Source organism: Callithrix jacchus, chromosome 6 (genome assembly GCF_049354715.1).
Source record: "Callithrix jacchus isolate 240 chromosome 6, calJac240_pri, whole genome shotgun sequence".
NCBI lineage: Eukaryota > Metazoa > Chordata > Mammalia > Primates > Cebidae > Callithrix > Callithrix jacchus.
The window spans coordinates 146584479-146601729 of record NC_133507.1 but is presented as its reverse complement, the minus strand read 5'-3'; the positions used below and the strand labels follow the sequence as shown (position 1 = coordinate 146601729).

The 17251-nt window shown below is 37.5% G+C and overlaps 1 protein-coding gene across 19 annotated transcripts in view; it reads left to right on the top strand.

Moving 5' to 3' along the window:
* The window catches only part of DOCK10 (dedicator of cytokinesis 10), a 280570-nt gene that overhangs the window by 140176 nt on the left and 123143 nt on the right, over positions 1–17251 (top strand). For all 19 annotated transcript variants that reach the window (XM_078328693.1, XM_054257992.2, XM_035306599.3 and 16 more), the window contains exon 4: positions 8575–8657. In XM_078328693.1, the coding sequence (XP_078184819.1) occupies positions 8575–8657 (83 nt within the window). The remainder of the gene's footprint in view (positions 1–8574; positions 8658–17251) is intronic.

Sequence of the window (17251 nt, the reverse complement as noted above, 5' to 3'; positions counted from 1 at the left end):
CATTTGGGAGGCAAAAGTAAACAAGATCTTTTTTTAAAAAAAAAAAAAAAAAAGAAAGAAAGAGCAAGAGAAAGAGGGAGAGAGAACAGGAGTCTTGCTATATTGTCCAGGCTGGAATGCAATCTAAAAATAGGTATTAAAAACCTCGTTTATGCTGATAATTGTGCCTAACAGTGGAGATAGGAAGGAATAAGGGAAGAAAATAACAAACAGCCAACCAATATTTCATTTAAGTCTGTGAAATGCTATGCAAATGCTGAGGAGTGATTTACTTCCAATTATGTGGTCACTTTCAAGATAGGTATAATGTGATACTGAGAAAAATGTATGTTCTGTGGACCTGGGGTGAAGAATTCTATAAATATTCACTGAGTTTACTTATTCCAGGTCTGAGTTCAAATCATAGATGTCCCTGTTAATTTTCTATCTCATTGATCTGTCGAATATTAAGAATGTGGTGTCAAAGTCTCCCGCTATAATTGTGCAGGAGTCCAAGTCTCTTTATAAGTCATTAAAAACTTGTCTTATATATCTGGATGTTTCTATATTGGGTGCATATATATTTATGATCATTGACTCCTGTTGTTGCCTTGATCCTTTTACCATCATGTAATGTCCTTCTTTGTTTCTTTTAGTCTTTGTTACTATTAAAGTCTATTTTGTTAGAGGCGAACGTTACAACTCCTGTTTTGTTTTGTTTGTTTGGTTTTGGTTTTTTGTTTTTGTTTTTGTTTTTTTGCTCTCCATTTGATTGGTAAGTCTTCCACCAACCCTTTGTTTTGAGTCTTTGTGTCCTTGCTTATGAGATGGATCTGGATACAGTGTACCGATGGGTTTTGACTTTTTATTCAATTTGTCTGTCTGTGTCTTTGATTGGGGCATTTAATTCATTTAAATTTAGGATTAATATTGATATTTGTAAGTTTAATATTGTCGTTTAATGCTAGCTGGCTATTTTGCCCATTAGTTGATATAGATTCTTTATTATGGAGATACTCTTTACCTTTTGGTAAGTTTTTGGAATGACTGATACTGGTTGTTCCTTTCTGTGTATAGTGCTTCTTTCAGAAGTGCTTGTAAAGCAGGCCTGGTGGTGATGAGATCTCTGAGTGCTTGCTTGTTGGTGAAAAATTTTATTTTTCCTTCATTTATGAAGCTCAGTTTGGCTGGATATGAGATTCTGGGTTGAAAATTCTTTTCTTTGAGGATATTGAATATTGACCCCTACTCTCTTCTAGTTTGTAGGGTTTCTGCTGAGAAATCTGCTATCAGTCTGATAGGCTTCCCGTTATGGGTAACCTGACCTTTCTCTCTAGCTGCCCTTAGAATTTTCTCCTTTATTTCAACCCTAGTGAATCTAACGATTATGTGTCTTGGGGTTGCTCTACTTGAGGAATATCTTTGTGGTGTTCTCTGTATTACCTGGAGTTGAGTATTGTCCTGCCTTACTAGGTTAGGAAAGTTTTCCTGAATAATATCCTGAAGAATATTTTCCAGCTTGGATTCTTTCTCTTCATGACATTCAGGTACACCTATCAAACGTAAATTAGGTCTTTTCACATAGTCTCATATTTCTTGGAGACTTTGCTCATTCCTTTTTACTCTTTATTCTCTATTCTTGTCTTCTCATTTCATTTCATTAAGTTGGTCTTCGACCTCTGATATCCTTTCTTTTGCTTGATCAATTCGACTGTTAAAACCTATGCATACTTTGCTGAGTTCTTGTATTGTATTCTTCATTATTCACTTATATTCCTCTCTAAATTGCCTATTCTCGTTAGGATTTCATCAAACCTTTTTTCAAGGTTCTTAGTTTCTTTACATTGGGCTAGAACATGTTCTTTTAACTCACAGAAGTTTCTTATTATCCACCTTCTGAAGCCTAATTCTGTTAATGAAACACACTCGTTCTCCATCAGGCCTTGTTCCCCTGTTAATGAGGAACTGTGATCCCCTATGGAGGAAGAGGCATTCTGATTTTGGGTACTGTCAGCCTTTTTACACTGGTTTCTTCCCATAATTATAAATTTATCCACCTGTTGTCTTTGTAATTACCGACTTTCAAATTAGGTCTCTGAGTGGATGTCCAACTTGTTGATTCCCTGAGCAACCTGCTGCGCCATCTAAAACAGTGGCGTTAAGATTCATGGTGCTTTTCTGCCAAGGAATCTCCTGTCTGGCCTCCTTCTTGAGTCTCTTTTTCAATCAGCTGAATAGGTGACTCTGCCTTCCCGGAGCTCCTCACGTCGACCAAAAGGGGACCCAGTCCCGTTTACTCTGCACCAAGAACTGCCATGCTGAGGCGCCTGCAAAACCGCCATGCCAGCCATGTGTGGTGCCTATATTCCTATTGAGCCAGAACAAAATGGATCACCCCAATTTTTTTAACACTAAATGTATAATACTAAATGTAATAAATACACAAAAAGTGATTAAGATAAATTCAAGGGCATGTAGTATTTACTGAACTTAGGATAAATATATATCTGGAAAAACAAACTATTGAGAACTAAAACAAAATGATTACATATTTCGTGTTAAGAATCCAAAGAAATTTATTTTCTGTTCACTAAAATTTCTAGAATAATAGTCTTGTTTCCAAATATGAAAACCTGTTCCAATTCTAAGTTGGCTTTTCCTTCTCTGCAATAAAAAATCCCTCTGAAATGTTTGGCAGTAATTGAGCAAAACACAGATGTACAAGTTAGAGGTCTTGGAGCATAAGAATGAAAAAAAATTAAGTTTAAATGTAAAATCTCAATTGCATTGAAAAATGACCCTGTTTTTATACCTTACATGGGAACAATGATACAATGATTGGATCATAATAGTACCAAGGTGTTTTAGTACCATCTGTCATTCGTGTCCTGACAAATGACTTGTGGGATCTAGCTGGGAAATTAGAGTACATGTTTCCAGGTCAGAAAGTCTACTTTTATAGTTTGTTCAACTGCCTTAACACAGCACATTTTGAAAAGAGAAACCAAATATTTTGGTTCACTTTCAACTTACCATCAATAAAGATATTGAATAAAAATTTAGGCTACTATTATCTCAAAGCAACAAAATCATCTTAAAATGATTTTCCTCTGGATTGGCCCTTGATATGGCATTATATTTTACAAATGGGTATGTATGCTTATGTACATAATAATTCTACCTTGTATCAGGTAGTATTTTTTTAAAAAACCAGGATCAGTTAAATTAGATCTATTAAATTAGATCATACTGTCATTTCTGAAACTGAGACATACTTACATTTACATTACTTGTTTTGCCCAAATTCATTATTTTTACTTCTCCCTCAAGAGAATATGTAAGTTTTTAAATATTACTAACTGTTCAACTGGTTTCTATAGTGCAGAAGCTAATTATTGCACTTTAAAAGAACACATAGTGTGATCGGGTTGAAAACCAAAAAAAAAGAAAAAAAGTTTTCAGTGCCTTTTCCCTTTTTCACTAAAATATCATTGTATTGGGTAACCATACATCCTGGCTCACAGGAATAGTCTCACGTTCTAAGTGTCAGCCTGTCAGCCTTGCTAACAGTGCCTCCTTTCACTCTGAAATGTCTCAGTGTGAACAATAAATTATCTGGCCACTCTTTCAATGCATAATTTGCTTAAATTCACTTAATTTCATGATGCTTCATTTTCAACATTTACACAATAGCCACAATTGCTTCTCAACTTTTTAAAGAATGGCATGAATATTAAAATTGCCAACATCATTTCACAAATACAGAATTATTTCCAGTGGTGACTGAGGGCCAACATGAACACCATTTATGCTGGCATTAATCTTTCTAGCAAGAAACTAGTCAGGTAATTAAATAAACCTCTATAGCCAGAAAGAAAAATAGTTTCGCATCTAAAAAGAAATGTTACCTGCTTATTACTATGTAGCTGGAATTCAATAATCAACCCTTTTACGAGATGAACAAATTGTATTGCCAAACCCAAATTGCTATTTGAGGTATATAATACGATTTGAATTGATTCTAATCATATTAGAATCAATTCTCTGAAGCACAGGAACAAGGAGAAAAATGAAATATTTTCTTTACAGTAGTACCTGAGGGTGCTCTCTATAATAGTCCACTAATTTTTAAAGTATTTAGATTTTTAGAACTTTCAAAGTATTATGTTTAGTCATTCCCAGAAGAAAATGATATAGAAGATCACTGATTAAACAAATAAATATTGAATATTCACTATAAATAAAACCTCACACTGGAGTTGATATGTCCTTTTAAAAGGCTGTGTCTAGATGAGTGAAAACAAGCAGATAACTCCAGCTACTAGAATCCACTATGTGAAACTAGGACCCCCCCCCCAACGCTCTCAGTTCATGATCAGACAAGGCTGGACCACGTTATCACTCGTGTGGAATTATGGATTCCACCTGGTGAAGTAGCAACATTTCTCCATCTCCTTCAGAATCATCTGTAGTACATCTTACAATGTAGATTTCTGGTACTCTCTCTAGAGATTCTGATTCCATGGATCCCAAGTGAGATCCAGGAGCCTGAATTGTAATTATCAACTCCAAGGACCATGGACACTACACTTCTTAGGAAACTCTATCCTCATGGCATGAAAGCCTTTGACCATGTTGACTTTGGCCTGCTTTTTGGTGTCTAAACACATTCAGGCAGAGATGGCAAGCATGAAGGCTGAATAAGCAAATATAATAAATGAAAAAAAGATAAGCCAGGCGTCGCTGTTTGGAGTAATCAACCATCTCAGAAACCTCTTGCTTAATATTCGCACCCTTTGGTTTTGAAGCTGACTATGGCAGCCTCCAGTTGAAAGGGGATAAGGAGCTGGTATTTTGAAAACAGGTGCCGTGGGCTGGGAAGTCAGTAAGGGAAAATTGGAGTCATTGTCTTACTGTAACAAGGAGAGTTGTAGCCTGTGACTTTGAATTTGCAACAGATCATTTCAGCTTAGTTTCAGGACAAAGAGGAGCTGTAGTCATAATTATAATAGTTTTTAATGATCTCCTTAGAGTGACTGTGTGGGCTGGAACAAAGAATAGAGAATAATTTTCTGTGCTTAACATTTTCAAAATGCCATAACTATGTAGGAGAGATGGTTATGTGTTTATAAAATGCACTGGCTTTCTCAAAATCAGAGAAATCACAGATTTAGAAGGATTCTTAAGAGTCATCTAGTCTAACTCTTATTCTCATCTACTCACCACCAGATATAAAAAGCCTAGCAAATAGATTCGGAAACAATTTGATTAAACAGAACTCTTCCATAATCAGACCTACTTCTCAAAAGCTTCATTTTTAATAATTAAGGAATACAAATTGTTATTAACTGTTGTGAATGTGAATTATAGATTGAAACAAAAGTGCTGAGAAAACTGATGTTCAAGCAAGTACATATTGAGTGCTTGCACTATACAAGGTGCTTTACACGAATTATCTTATTTGATGCTGGTAAAGGTGGTATTACTTACATTGATAAAGGCATTTAGAGATACTAAGTTATTTTATGTCCCACAGCTAATAAATGGCAGAACCAAAATTCAAAACCAGATCTGTCTGCTTCTAAAACAGAAACAGAAATACTACACAGAACATCCCAAATGATGGTCCAAATGTGTGGTTCGTTTTTAAAGTTTGCAACCATCAAACAATTTATAAAGTAGCTGAATAGACTTTTCAAATCAGACAAATCCAGTTTGAAATTCTATTTCTACCACATTTGGTGCCTAGGTCAAAGATCTGAATCTCTGCTTGCCTCTCTAGTCTATAAAATAGGAATAATAAAGTCTCATAGAATGCTTGTTAAGACTATATGCAAAGTGCCTAATAGTACAGTATCCGACAGACATTTACAGCTCTTTACGCTCTTGTTTTTCCATTTTAAAATTGAGTTTGTTTCATTTGAGAACAACAGCAAGGTACAAAAAAAAAAAAAAGGGAGAGAGAGGATGGGAAAGAATTATAATCATGAAAGTTCTGTCTCCATGGCTTGGGATACTGTTGACCCATATGCTCCTTGTCTAAATCCCTGGCATCTTTATCTAAAATGAAGATAAACATTTCAGCCAAGGGGCATATTAAGGCTCGATTTTCCTCTGGTTTCCAGAAACACGTGCTTTGCAGAATTGGCTCAGGAATTGGCAAGTTGCTACAGCTCACTGTACCATTTCACTCAAATTCCCTCTTCATTCTAGTCCTCCCAGATCCCCTGACTTCCCTTTTACTATTCTTGTCTACATTCATCTGTCTTGCAGCTGTTTTAGTTTTAAACTCTCCTTTTGTCCTGTGTTCATAGCTGTCATCCTCCTACGCCCATTTCTGTCCCAGTGTCATTCCTTGTTTTGTCCTCAGTCTGCAGTTTGTGCATGGGCACCTCCCTGAACAAATAAAGCCGTGGGGTTGAGAGAACTCTAGGCCAGAGAAATCCAGAACAGCCCCATCCCCTCTCTCTGCCTTTTTCATGTATCTCGAGCCTCATGCCTGGAACGTGTGTTCTCCGTCCACCTTTCTATGATGTCTACTAGGCCACACCCCTCCATCCTTTCTGCAAAGGCAGTGCTAGCACTTTCTTTGCTGCAGCAGTCCTGTACCTTACCTATTCCCTTCTTGCTTACAAAGACCATCACAAGTCTTCATTCCTGACAGTGCATTAGGTTTATTACTCTTCATTTCCCCGCTAATGCTAAATAATAGATGATCTTGGTTTTTTGTTTGTTTGTTTTTATTTTGAGAAAGAGTCTTACTCTGTCACCCAGGCTAGAGTACAGTAGTGTGTTCTTGGCTTACTGCAGCCTCCACCTCCCTGGTTCAAGCAATTCCCCTGCCTCAGCCTCCCAAGTAGCTGAAATTACAGGTGCGTGCCACCACACTCGGCTATTTTTTATTATTATTATTTTTAGTAAAGATGCAGTTTCATCATATTGGCCAGACTGGTCTCAAACTCCTGACCTCAGGCAATCAGCCCACCTAGGCTTCCCAAAGTGCTGGGATTACAGATGTGAGCCACCTCGCCCAGCAAGAACAGGTGTTCTTATAATCCCAGTGATAGCTGCTTACTCCCCAGAATCATGTAATTTTAGAATAGAAAGGAATCTCAAAAGTCATTAGGTCCATCAGGTGAAATCCCATTACAGATCTATGCTAGGTGCATGGTAGGTGTTTGAAAATATTTGCCATCCATAAACATTATAGAATCAGTTATCTTGTACCACTGTGTGATAACTATGTTGTGCCATTAACATGTCTAAAATTATTTTTGCTTATCAGTTATTCACATCTGTTTATAAATCTATGAATAAACGAGATCATTAAGTTAAGTGAAATAAGCCAGGCACAGAAAGACAAACATTGCGTGTTCTCACTTACTTGTGGGATCCAAAAATGAAAACAATTGAACCCACAGAGATAGGGAGTAGAAGGGTGGTTATCAGAGGCTGGGGTGGAGGGGAGGTGGGGATGGCTCATGGGTACAAAAAAACAGTTAAAATGAATGAATAAGACCTACTATTAGATAGCATAGCAGGGTGACTATAGTCAATAATAATTTAATTGTACATTTACGAACAACTAAAAGAGTGAAATTGGATGGTCCATAACACAAAGGATAAATGCCTGAGGGGCTGGATACCCCATCTTCCATGATGTGTTTATTACACATTGCATGCCTGTATCAAAACATCTCATGTACCCCGTAAATACACCTACATGTACCCACAAAAAATAAAAATAAAACAAAATAGAATCTACGAGTAATCACAGAGAAGACCATGCTGCAGTTTAGGGCTAACAGGAGCAATGATACATAAAGGAAAAGGTTGGTTCCTGAAGTAAGAATCAGAAGAAATGGGCTAAAATCATGACACAAGGCTCTTATATAAATAATAACATCTTTACCTACTAAGAGTTGATAGATCATGTCAGGACTTGCCAAGGGGAGCTGAAAAATTATGGTTCTTGAGGTTAGCAGCCTATCTGGTATGATTCAGGGGTGATTAAATTAGTTTTTTGGTTGCGTAAACATGTTAAATAGTTCTTCCTTCATGAGTCTGGAAAAGGTTAGATTTCCATTGGGAATGAAAAATGATTAAAAAGAGCAAGCTCCTTACATATCCTTAAGTTGCTAATATTCACACCACCCCAGAGGCACAAGACCCGTCTTCATGGTGCTTCTTTTTGCTCAGGCAGCTGATTTTTTTTAATGATAATTTTTTTTTTTTTTTTTTTGAGACTAATCTCTCTCTTTCACCCAGGCTGGAGTGCAATGGCGTGATCTTGGCTCACTATAACCTCCGCCTCCCAGGTTCAAGCTATTCTCACATCTCAGCCTCCCGAGTAGCTGGGATTATAGGCACGCACCACTATGCCCAGAAAATTTTTGTATTTTTAATAGAGGCAGGGTTGGTCAGGTTTAACAGAGACAGGGTTGGCCATGTTGGTCAGGTTGGCCTCGATCTCCTGACCTCAGGTGATCCACCCACCTCAGCCTCCCAAAGTGCTGGGATTACAGGCGTGAGCCACCGTACCTGGTCTTTTAATGATAATTTTTATATTAATACTTGTCTTTTTCTTTCTTTCAGGCTTGTAAATTTTATAGTTCCCAGTGGCATGTGGTAAACTACAAATATGAACAATATTCTGGAGACATTCGACAGCTACCCCGGTAAGAACCTATTATGAGCAATTACTGGCTTTTTCCAAATGTAGATGATGTTCTCTGTTCTCATCCTGTCATTGTTTATAAATACATGTACATTAATCATGTGTCAAGGCACATTTTCCAAAATGCATAAGTAAGAGTCAAGATAGTACATTTTGTTAAACACAACATTGCATTTTGTGTAGCTTGCATCTTCACAGAGTGTGGAGTGAAATATAAATATACTATGATTTAATTTTTAAATGTAATTTCGACATTCATTTATCATTATATTATTATTTTGTGTGCTGTTATTTTGTGAGCTGTCTTTTCAAAAGAAGGTACAAGAGGATTCGAAAAGTACCAAAGAGTTTTTCTGACAATATTCTATATAGCAATCATATTTGTTATGCATTTCCATGCTGGGATATCAGAAGTCATTAACATAAACAACTTCCACAAGAGTTATATATATATGAAAAACCAAAAGGAAAATAAACACCAACTTTGTCCCTGACTCTCAGAAACATAAGCCTTTGGAGAAAGTAACTTTGTTCTGCTTCTGCTCAAAAGTCATCGCCGCAGAAAAGCTCACCTGACTACCTGAACTAAAATATAAATTAATTCAGTGTCTGTTTCCCTTCTAAAGTAAAAATCCCCAAAAGGAAGGGACTTTTCCCTGCAAAATCCCCTGCAGGCCAATAAGAAGAGGCACATAGTGGGTGTGCGGTACTATAATTATTGCATGAACAAACTGAGTAAATGGCAAATTTTAAAATATAATATTCCTGGATGCGTTTGGAGTTGCTCACATTTAAAGAACTACCTTGAACTAGTACTACCTAACTCACTGGTTCATCAAGCCAAGATTATGCAAATAATTCAGAAAAACACTTGAAACAATCAAAAGTTAAGTTTTTATTAACACTTTGCTCAAGTGGAGCATTGATATGGTACACATTGGATCTAATATTTAATAGATACATGGTAAAGAATTGGGAAACACTTTGCTAGATTTCCTGTGGCCCCTGAAGCATTTTTTTGAGACTTGTATACCAGGAAGCACTGTTCTCCATTTGTGAATGTGGAATTTGACAGGGGAATAAGGGACTAGATTTAAGAAGGTGACATTTGATCTTGGATATGAATGAACAGTAGCTGCCAACAGAGGCATCTTGGGAAAGGACTCTGGGGATGATGCAAGGCGAAGACCTGAAGTAGTGTGAACCAGTATGGTCACTGGAGTAGAATGAGTCAGAAAGGCTAGAGGTTAAGGCTGGAAGGGGCGTAGTAAGATGAAACCAACGATCTTATGCAAGGGACTCTGTGTGCCCTGGAAAGGAGCTTGGATTTTCCTTTCATTGCAACAAAAGCCTTGGGAAATTTCAACCAGGGGTGTGTGGCACAATCTAGTTTACCGCTTTGAGACAGCCCTTGGGCTACTCTATGGAGAATGAGACTACAGAGGTGGCAGTTGAAGTAAAAGACAGAAGGGGGCCATTTCTTTTGGTTTTTCATTACCGTGAAGAGAAAAAAATATATATACTCCTTCTAATCTGCAAATCTTTTTTTTTTTTTTTTCAAAACATTGAACAGTAACGTTTACCAGATCTCTGAGTATTCTTTTAGACTCGAATGGATTCTGATAGACAGCCTCCAGGTTGGGAAGGTTCACTGTACCCTAGGCATTCGTGAGTAATTGTTACATTTAGAATGTCTGGGTGAGTCAGAATGTCAGTTGTGCCTACACACACTTTTTGTAGGCACAACTGAAAAGCAAAGCATCTTTTAACATCAGGACTTCCTCTTTCTGAAAATAGTTCTGAGAAGTGGTTACAGCTCGGAAGCTGTGTCCAAGAAGTTGGGAGCCTGCATCTTAAGTTGAGAGGATGGAGACAGCAGTATTTAGCTGTCCTTATAACTAAATGTGTTCCCGCCGTCTTTAGGTCCATTGCACAATTCAGTGGCTGTATCCCCAAACACTGTTCATCTTTCCTTAAATTCATGGGGCCGTAAAGAAAGCAAGCAAATCAGAGATTTCACATATACAGTATTCTTCCTCTATTAAAACAATAGAGAAAGTACCTCAAGAAAGAATCAGTCCTGGACATTATTGCCGAATTGCAGTTCACATGGTTTGCAAGATTAATCTCATGAGAAAAAATGAAAAAAATTAACTGAAATATTGTTGAGAATTTCCCTTAGTTTAACTAAAGGAAGTGGAAGTTGATACCAAGAAAGGGAAGGATCAGACTGCCACCAAGTAAGAAATTTCGTGTATTCAAATTGAAAATCAGAAGTTCTAGAATATAACCCTTTCACATATACCCCAGAACAACGAAGATGAGCACTGAACGGCAGAATTATTCTTTCAAATGATTTTACAGAGCTAAGCATTCCCCTCTGAAGACTACATGTATTTAGGTCAGTAATGGAAACAGACAATTTACTTGGGTCTTCTGAGGCTAATAGAAGTAAATCATTTTCATACCTCCTGGATTAGAAGAATTCGCCTATGTCTGCTACCAATTTAAATTGCGTATTTCTTTTTATGAGTTGCTGAAACTGCAAAATGAAAATTTGCAATTCTAGAAAAGCAAAAAAAAAGGTGGTTTATTATTTAAATTTAAATTTATATTATTGACCCTTAAAATCATCGCTTTTTTTTTTTAAGCAAGAGTCCATAGGAAGATACTGAAGAGAGAGATTATTTCAGGCTAGAATGTAAAACACAAGCCTTTACATATTATGAATAGAAATCAGCACTGAACTTGGAGGTCCTAGAAGAAAAAAGCCCCATAAAAATATGTAATGTCACTGATTTCGTTAATCCACCAGGTAAATTACAGAGATGTGTGACATATTAAAAATTTTTACCATGGTTGATTTGATAGAAAGAACATGTAAAGAAGAAAATTTCTTCTAAATTGTGGCTACAGATCAAATAACGTGTGACCAGCTTAGCTGGGCTGAAATAGAACATTTTTTTAATAAAAGAGCATTTTCTTGAATGTCTACAGTGAGCTGGGTGTCATATATGCATTATTTCATTTAATACTCATAACTGTGCAGTAGGAACTATTATTCCCATTTTATAGAAGAAACTTGGGAGCTGAGAGGTAATTTACCCCAAACTCACAGCTGATAACTGATGGCACTCAGGCATCCCCACTCTGGGCAATACGGGTCCTTTGGGGGAGAAAGGAGAAAGGAGGCTGCCTATAGTTACAGCCAATGTTTGATTCAGACACTGAACAGTAAGGTCTGGGATGAGCCCTTTATCTTGGGATCCCCAAGGCTCTTAGAGACCACACAGTGGTCCTGGGGGAGGAATTTAAAAGTCAATAGCCACAGGTGCTAATCTTTTCATGTCCTTTAAAAGAGAGAAGTCATTGCTTGCTAGCCCCACAGACATGGGACTGAGCTTGAAGACTGCTCTTTAAAGACAGGAAGCTGTGCCCTGTGGCTTATTAAAAACCAGATTGGGAAATAATCTTCAGTAGCTGGCAAGCTTCAGTAATGATCCAAGCACTGCCTGCCTTACCTGCCCAAGGGCACTGAATAGGCCTTCCTCCCACTGCCCTCCGTCCTGCACTGTTTCCAGCCCCTACAGCCTTCCTTCCTGGATGCTCCATGCTTGGCCCCTCCTCAGAACCTGTAGTCTTGCAGTTTCCTCTCCCAGAGGGTTTTCCCCCAGATCGTCACACAACCAGCTGCTTCTCCTCCTCAATTTAAATGTTACCTCCTGAGAGACGCCATCCTTGAAGAGCCTTTCTCCAAGTAGCCTATGCCATTTCCACAAGGATCACTCTTTGCTCTTCTCCTCTTTGATTTTTTTTTTTTTCAGACAGGGTCTCACTCTGTCCCCAGTGCAATAGCATGATTTCAGCTCAGTGCAACCTCCACCTCCCGTGCTCAAGGGATCCTTCTGCCTCAGCCTCCCAAGTAGCTGGGATTACAGGTGTGGGCCACCATGCCTGGCTAATTGTTTTGTGTTTTTAGTGGAGACAGGGTTTCACTATGTTGGCCAGGCTGGTCTTTAACTTCTGACTTCAAGTGAACCACCAGCCTCGGGCTTCCAAAGTACTGGGATTACAGATGCTCAGTTTTGATTTTCTTTCTTTTTTTAAAAAAAAAATCTTTTACTATTACTATTATTGTTATTACACTTAAAGTTCTGGGATACATGGTCGAAACATTCAGGTTTGCTACATAGGTATACATGTGCAATGGTGCTGTGCTGCATCCATCAACCTGTCATCTACATAAGGTAATTCTCCTAATCCTCTCCCTCCCTCCCCTAGCCTGCCACCGCCGACCGGCACCAGCCTATGATGTTCCCCTCACTGTATCCATGTGTTCTCATTGTTCAATTCTCACTTATGAGTGAGAACATAAGGTGTTTGACTTTCTGTCCTTGTGTTAGTTTGCTGAGAATGATGGTTTCCAACTTCATCCTAACAATCATTTTCACTTGGAGAAATTATTTCGTTTATTTATGCTTAATTCATGATTGACTCTCTCCTCCCCTAGAATGCAAGCTTCCTTGGTTCAGGAAGTTATTTTCTGATATGTGGTTGACATTATTGCAGCTCTTCTGGGTGCCACGTAATATCTGGAAACTGGAATGTTGAATGGCAAAGGAGAATGGCCCCCAAGAATTAAGATGGCTCTCAGTAATGCACATTGATTTAAAAAATGCACATCAAATTTGATTGAGCAAACTCAGAATTAAGAAAAGCCACCAATGAAGTGGCACACTTACGTTCACTGCAACTCCAGCCCCAGATCGAACTTAAATTGACACTCACTGGTCTGCACAGTTTTATAAAATGAAAATTAAGATCAGCATGAACATGGCTAGGGACTACTGGGGTTGGCTGAGTTTTGCTATTGACTTCATTGGTGTTCTCTGCCTCATAACTTCTGAGTTATTTTTGAATAATTAATACTTAAAGTGGATGTTTAAATAAAGTTTTATTTTATTAAAGAAAAGGGTATGGGGATGTCGTAAGTTGTAACATAGTGTTAAATTTGACATCTGGGAAATTCCTAGAAACATTTCCAAGCATTTGTCTGAAGCTCTCTTCTCTAAATTATCTATTCTTCAAAAATATCAGAGAAAACTTATTGAGGCATTTTTACTCAACCTTTTCTTTGAGAATAGTTTATATGTAATTGTCATACAGTTTTTTATTATCTCTACTATAAAAAGGAATCAGCTCAGAAGATATTTTTGGTCACTCTATGTACAATTTCAACACTTTAGAAATGTTCACACATCACTTTAAAAATTTTAAACCTAAGAAAAAGTTAAAAGACTGGTCTGGTGTACAATGAATCCCACTATTCCCACCATCTAGAAAGTGTCTTTTACATTTTGCTATATTTGTTTTTTTGCACTATCTGTCCATCCATCCATCCTTCTAGCCATCTATTCATTTGTTTTATATTTTGGTCATTTTAAACTGGAGTTTAAAACATTAATACATTGCTTCTCTAAACTCTTCATAATGCACACCTTTAAATACAAATATAGATGTCTGCAGTTCATTTTTTCTGTTTTGATATAAAATTTACATACAATCAAATGTGCAAATTGTAAGTGAACCATTTGATAACTTTTAACCACAGTTAAAACACACATAGTCTAATTCCACAGTTATGAAAATCAGTGCACTGATTGTCTTTTGGGGAAGAGAAAAGGAAAGGTGAGGATTAACCAGGGAGGGGTGGTAGTTAACTTTTTGGGGGTGATAACATTGTATCTCATCATCTATTTCCTGCAGACAAGTCACCTGGAGCAATTGCTCTGAAATCAGCCATTGGAATCTGCCACTAAATCTCAGGCAACATGTCATTTCTCACAGGAGGGGGAGAGAGGGAAGGGTTGTGTTTATTTTGCCAATCAAATTAAAAGGTGAGAGAGACTGCTTCTTGTTCAGAGCATGTTAGATAATATTAAGGAGAAAAGGAATATTTTTGGCGGGGTAGGAAGAATTTCCCAGTGATCCTAAAAGAATTCTATGTCCTCTGCTACTTCCTCTGTCTGCCCATAAATTTGACCCTGACCAAAATAGGCAGAACAAGTTAACATCAGTGTAGGCAGCACTGATAGGCTTGACTATATCTAAGTTTCTGCAAGAAGGAAAGATAACTTCCCTTGGAAGAGAGAAATGACAGCAATCTTACTTAATGTGCTTATTAAAGATGGTTATAATTCACCTTTCCTAAATGCAGGCTTCTAATGCCATCTTTTAAAAGTGGTTAAAATGATCAATCTTTATATTATGCCTGTTTTACCGCAATGAAAAACACTTCTTATCAGGAAAGGAGAACATGGTCCTGATCTCAGGCTTTTCACAGTTTAACAGTGATGCCCATGTTCCTGTGTTCCTTTTGTGCTCTAACTTTCCCTGCTGAAAATGAAAGGAAGGTAAGAGTACTTTGAAGCCCTTACTTAGCACCTATACCTTACCTTATGTGAGTGCACAGTATAGCAATTTAATGCATACTTAGGTCTAAAGAGTGCTGATCATTCACCCTATCTGGAATACCATCAACATAGGGAATCATTTGTGATGTGAGTACTAAACGCACCTCTGATCTTTCTTTCTCAGTAGTCAGATTCAGAAGTTGCTTTTAAACAGTGTAGATCATCTTAAAACATATATTGTTTTATTATCTCTATTTGATTTCTTTAAGATTCCACTTATAAATGGGATCATACAATTTTTTGCCATGCCTAGCTTATTTCATTTAGCATAATGTCCTCCAGGTCCATCCATATCATGGCAAATAGCAGAATCCCTACTTTTTAAGACTGAATAATATTCAGTTTATACACACACACACACATTCACACACATATACATATTCACATGTATATTCACACACACATACATACAAATGCATATATTCACACACATATACACACATATATTCACACACATGCCTACACATATTCACACACATATACACGTATACCTACACACACATGTATATTCATACATATACACATATGTATTCATACATATATACGTGCACACACAAATATATTCACACACATATACATACACATATATATTCAGACACACATATACATACATACATATATAGAAACATTCTAAGTGTTCCTTTACAGAGGACACACTTAAGAGAATGCTAGACACACACACACACACACACACATTAAATATATTAAACATTCTCTTTATCCATTCCTCTGTCGATGGACACTTAGAATGTTTCCATACATTGGCTAGTATGAATAATGCTGCAATGACAGCAGGAGTGCAGATATCTTTATAAGTTACTTTATCTCCTTTGAATATATATCCAGAAGAGGAATTGCTGGGTCATATGCTAGTTCTGTATTTAATTTCCTTAGAAACCTCCATACTGTTTTCCATAGTGCCTGTAGCAATCTACATTCTCACCAACAGTTACCAGGGGTGAGAAGAAATGGGAAGAAGTCAGTGAACTGAAGCAAAGTAGCACGTGTGCAGGATGAAGTCTAGAGAGCGAATGAACAACATGAGGACCAAAATTAGTGAAATCATGTTGCATTAGTGATTTTGGTTAAATCTGCAGATTTTACTGCTCTTTTTTAAAAAAAGGAACTATTGACATGATTGTTATGTTAATTTGCTTCACTATAATACCATTTTACTATCTATATGTATCTCTCCCATATCATGTGGTAAACCTCAAGCATACCCAATAAAATTTATTTTAAAAAAGAAAAACATCCTGTAAAATTTCTATACATAGGATTTTATACAGTAAAAGGGGCCAAACAGCTAGCCATCAAGAGATGCCTAGACTTTGGATGGTCTTGTCTGGTTTCCATTTAACCGTTAGTTATGAGATAGAATCAAGTCAAAGAAAACTTAATTCTGGCTTATCTTACCATTTATAAAACCAGGTGCACACTGTTGCTTCTCTGAGGTGGTCGGAGATGTTGTGACTTAAATAGGCATTTCTAGGATACCGGGGAAATGCACAAAGTGACTCTAATTGCTACCAGCCCCTTTGGTGCACGTTTTTTGTGGAGGCCACGGTTAGGAAGCAGCACAGCCTAGTGGCCACAGTACAGACTGGTTCTCAGGATCATGGTCCTTCAGGGCTGGGCTCTTCAAACGACCACTGTGTGTACACATACAGATGACACAGAAAACACAGTGAAAATATCACCACTTAATATTCTACTTGCCAATGTGGGGGAAGGAAAATAGAAAGTCGTCCCTCACCTTTCAAACTGTCCTTCTTGCCTACATCTAACTCAAAAAGATATGTATAAATATATGTAACTAGAAGGCCAAACGCTGGTGGCTCATTCCTGTAATCCCAGCATTTTGAGAGGCTGAGGCTGGAGGATAGTTTGAGGCCAAGAGTTCAAGATCAGCCTGACCAACATCACAAAACCCCATTTCCACAAAAAATACAAAAACAGTGGTACATGCCTATAATCCCAGCTACTACTGGGGAGGCTGTGGCATGAAAATCGCTTCAACCCAAAAGGCAGAGGTTGCAGTGAGCCGAGATCACGCCACTACACTCCAGCATGGGCGACAGAGTGAGAGTGTCTCAAAAAAAAGTTGTATAATTAGTAACTA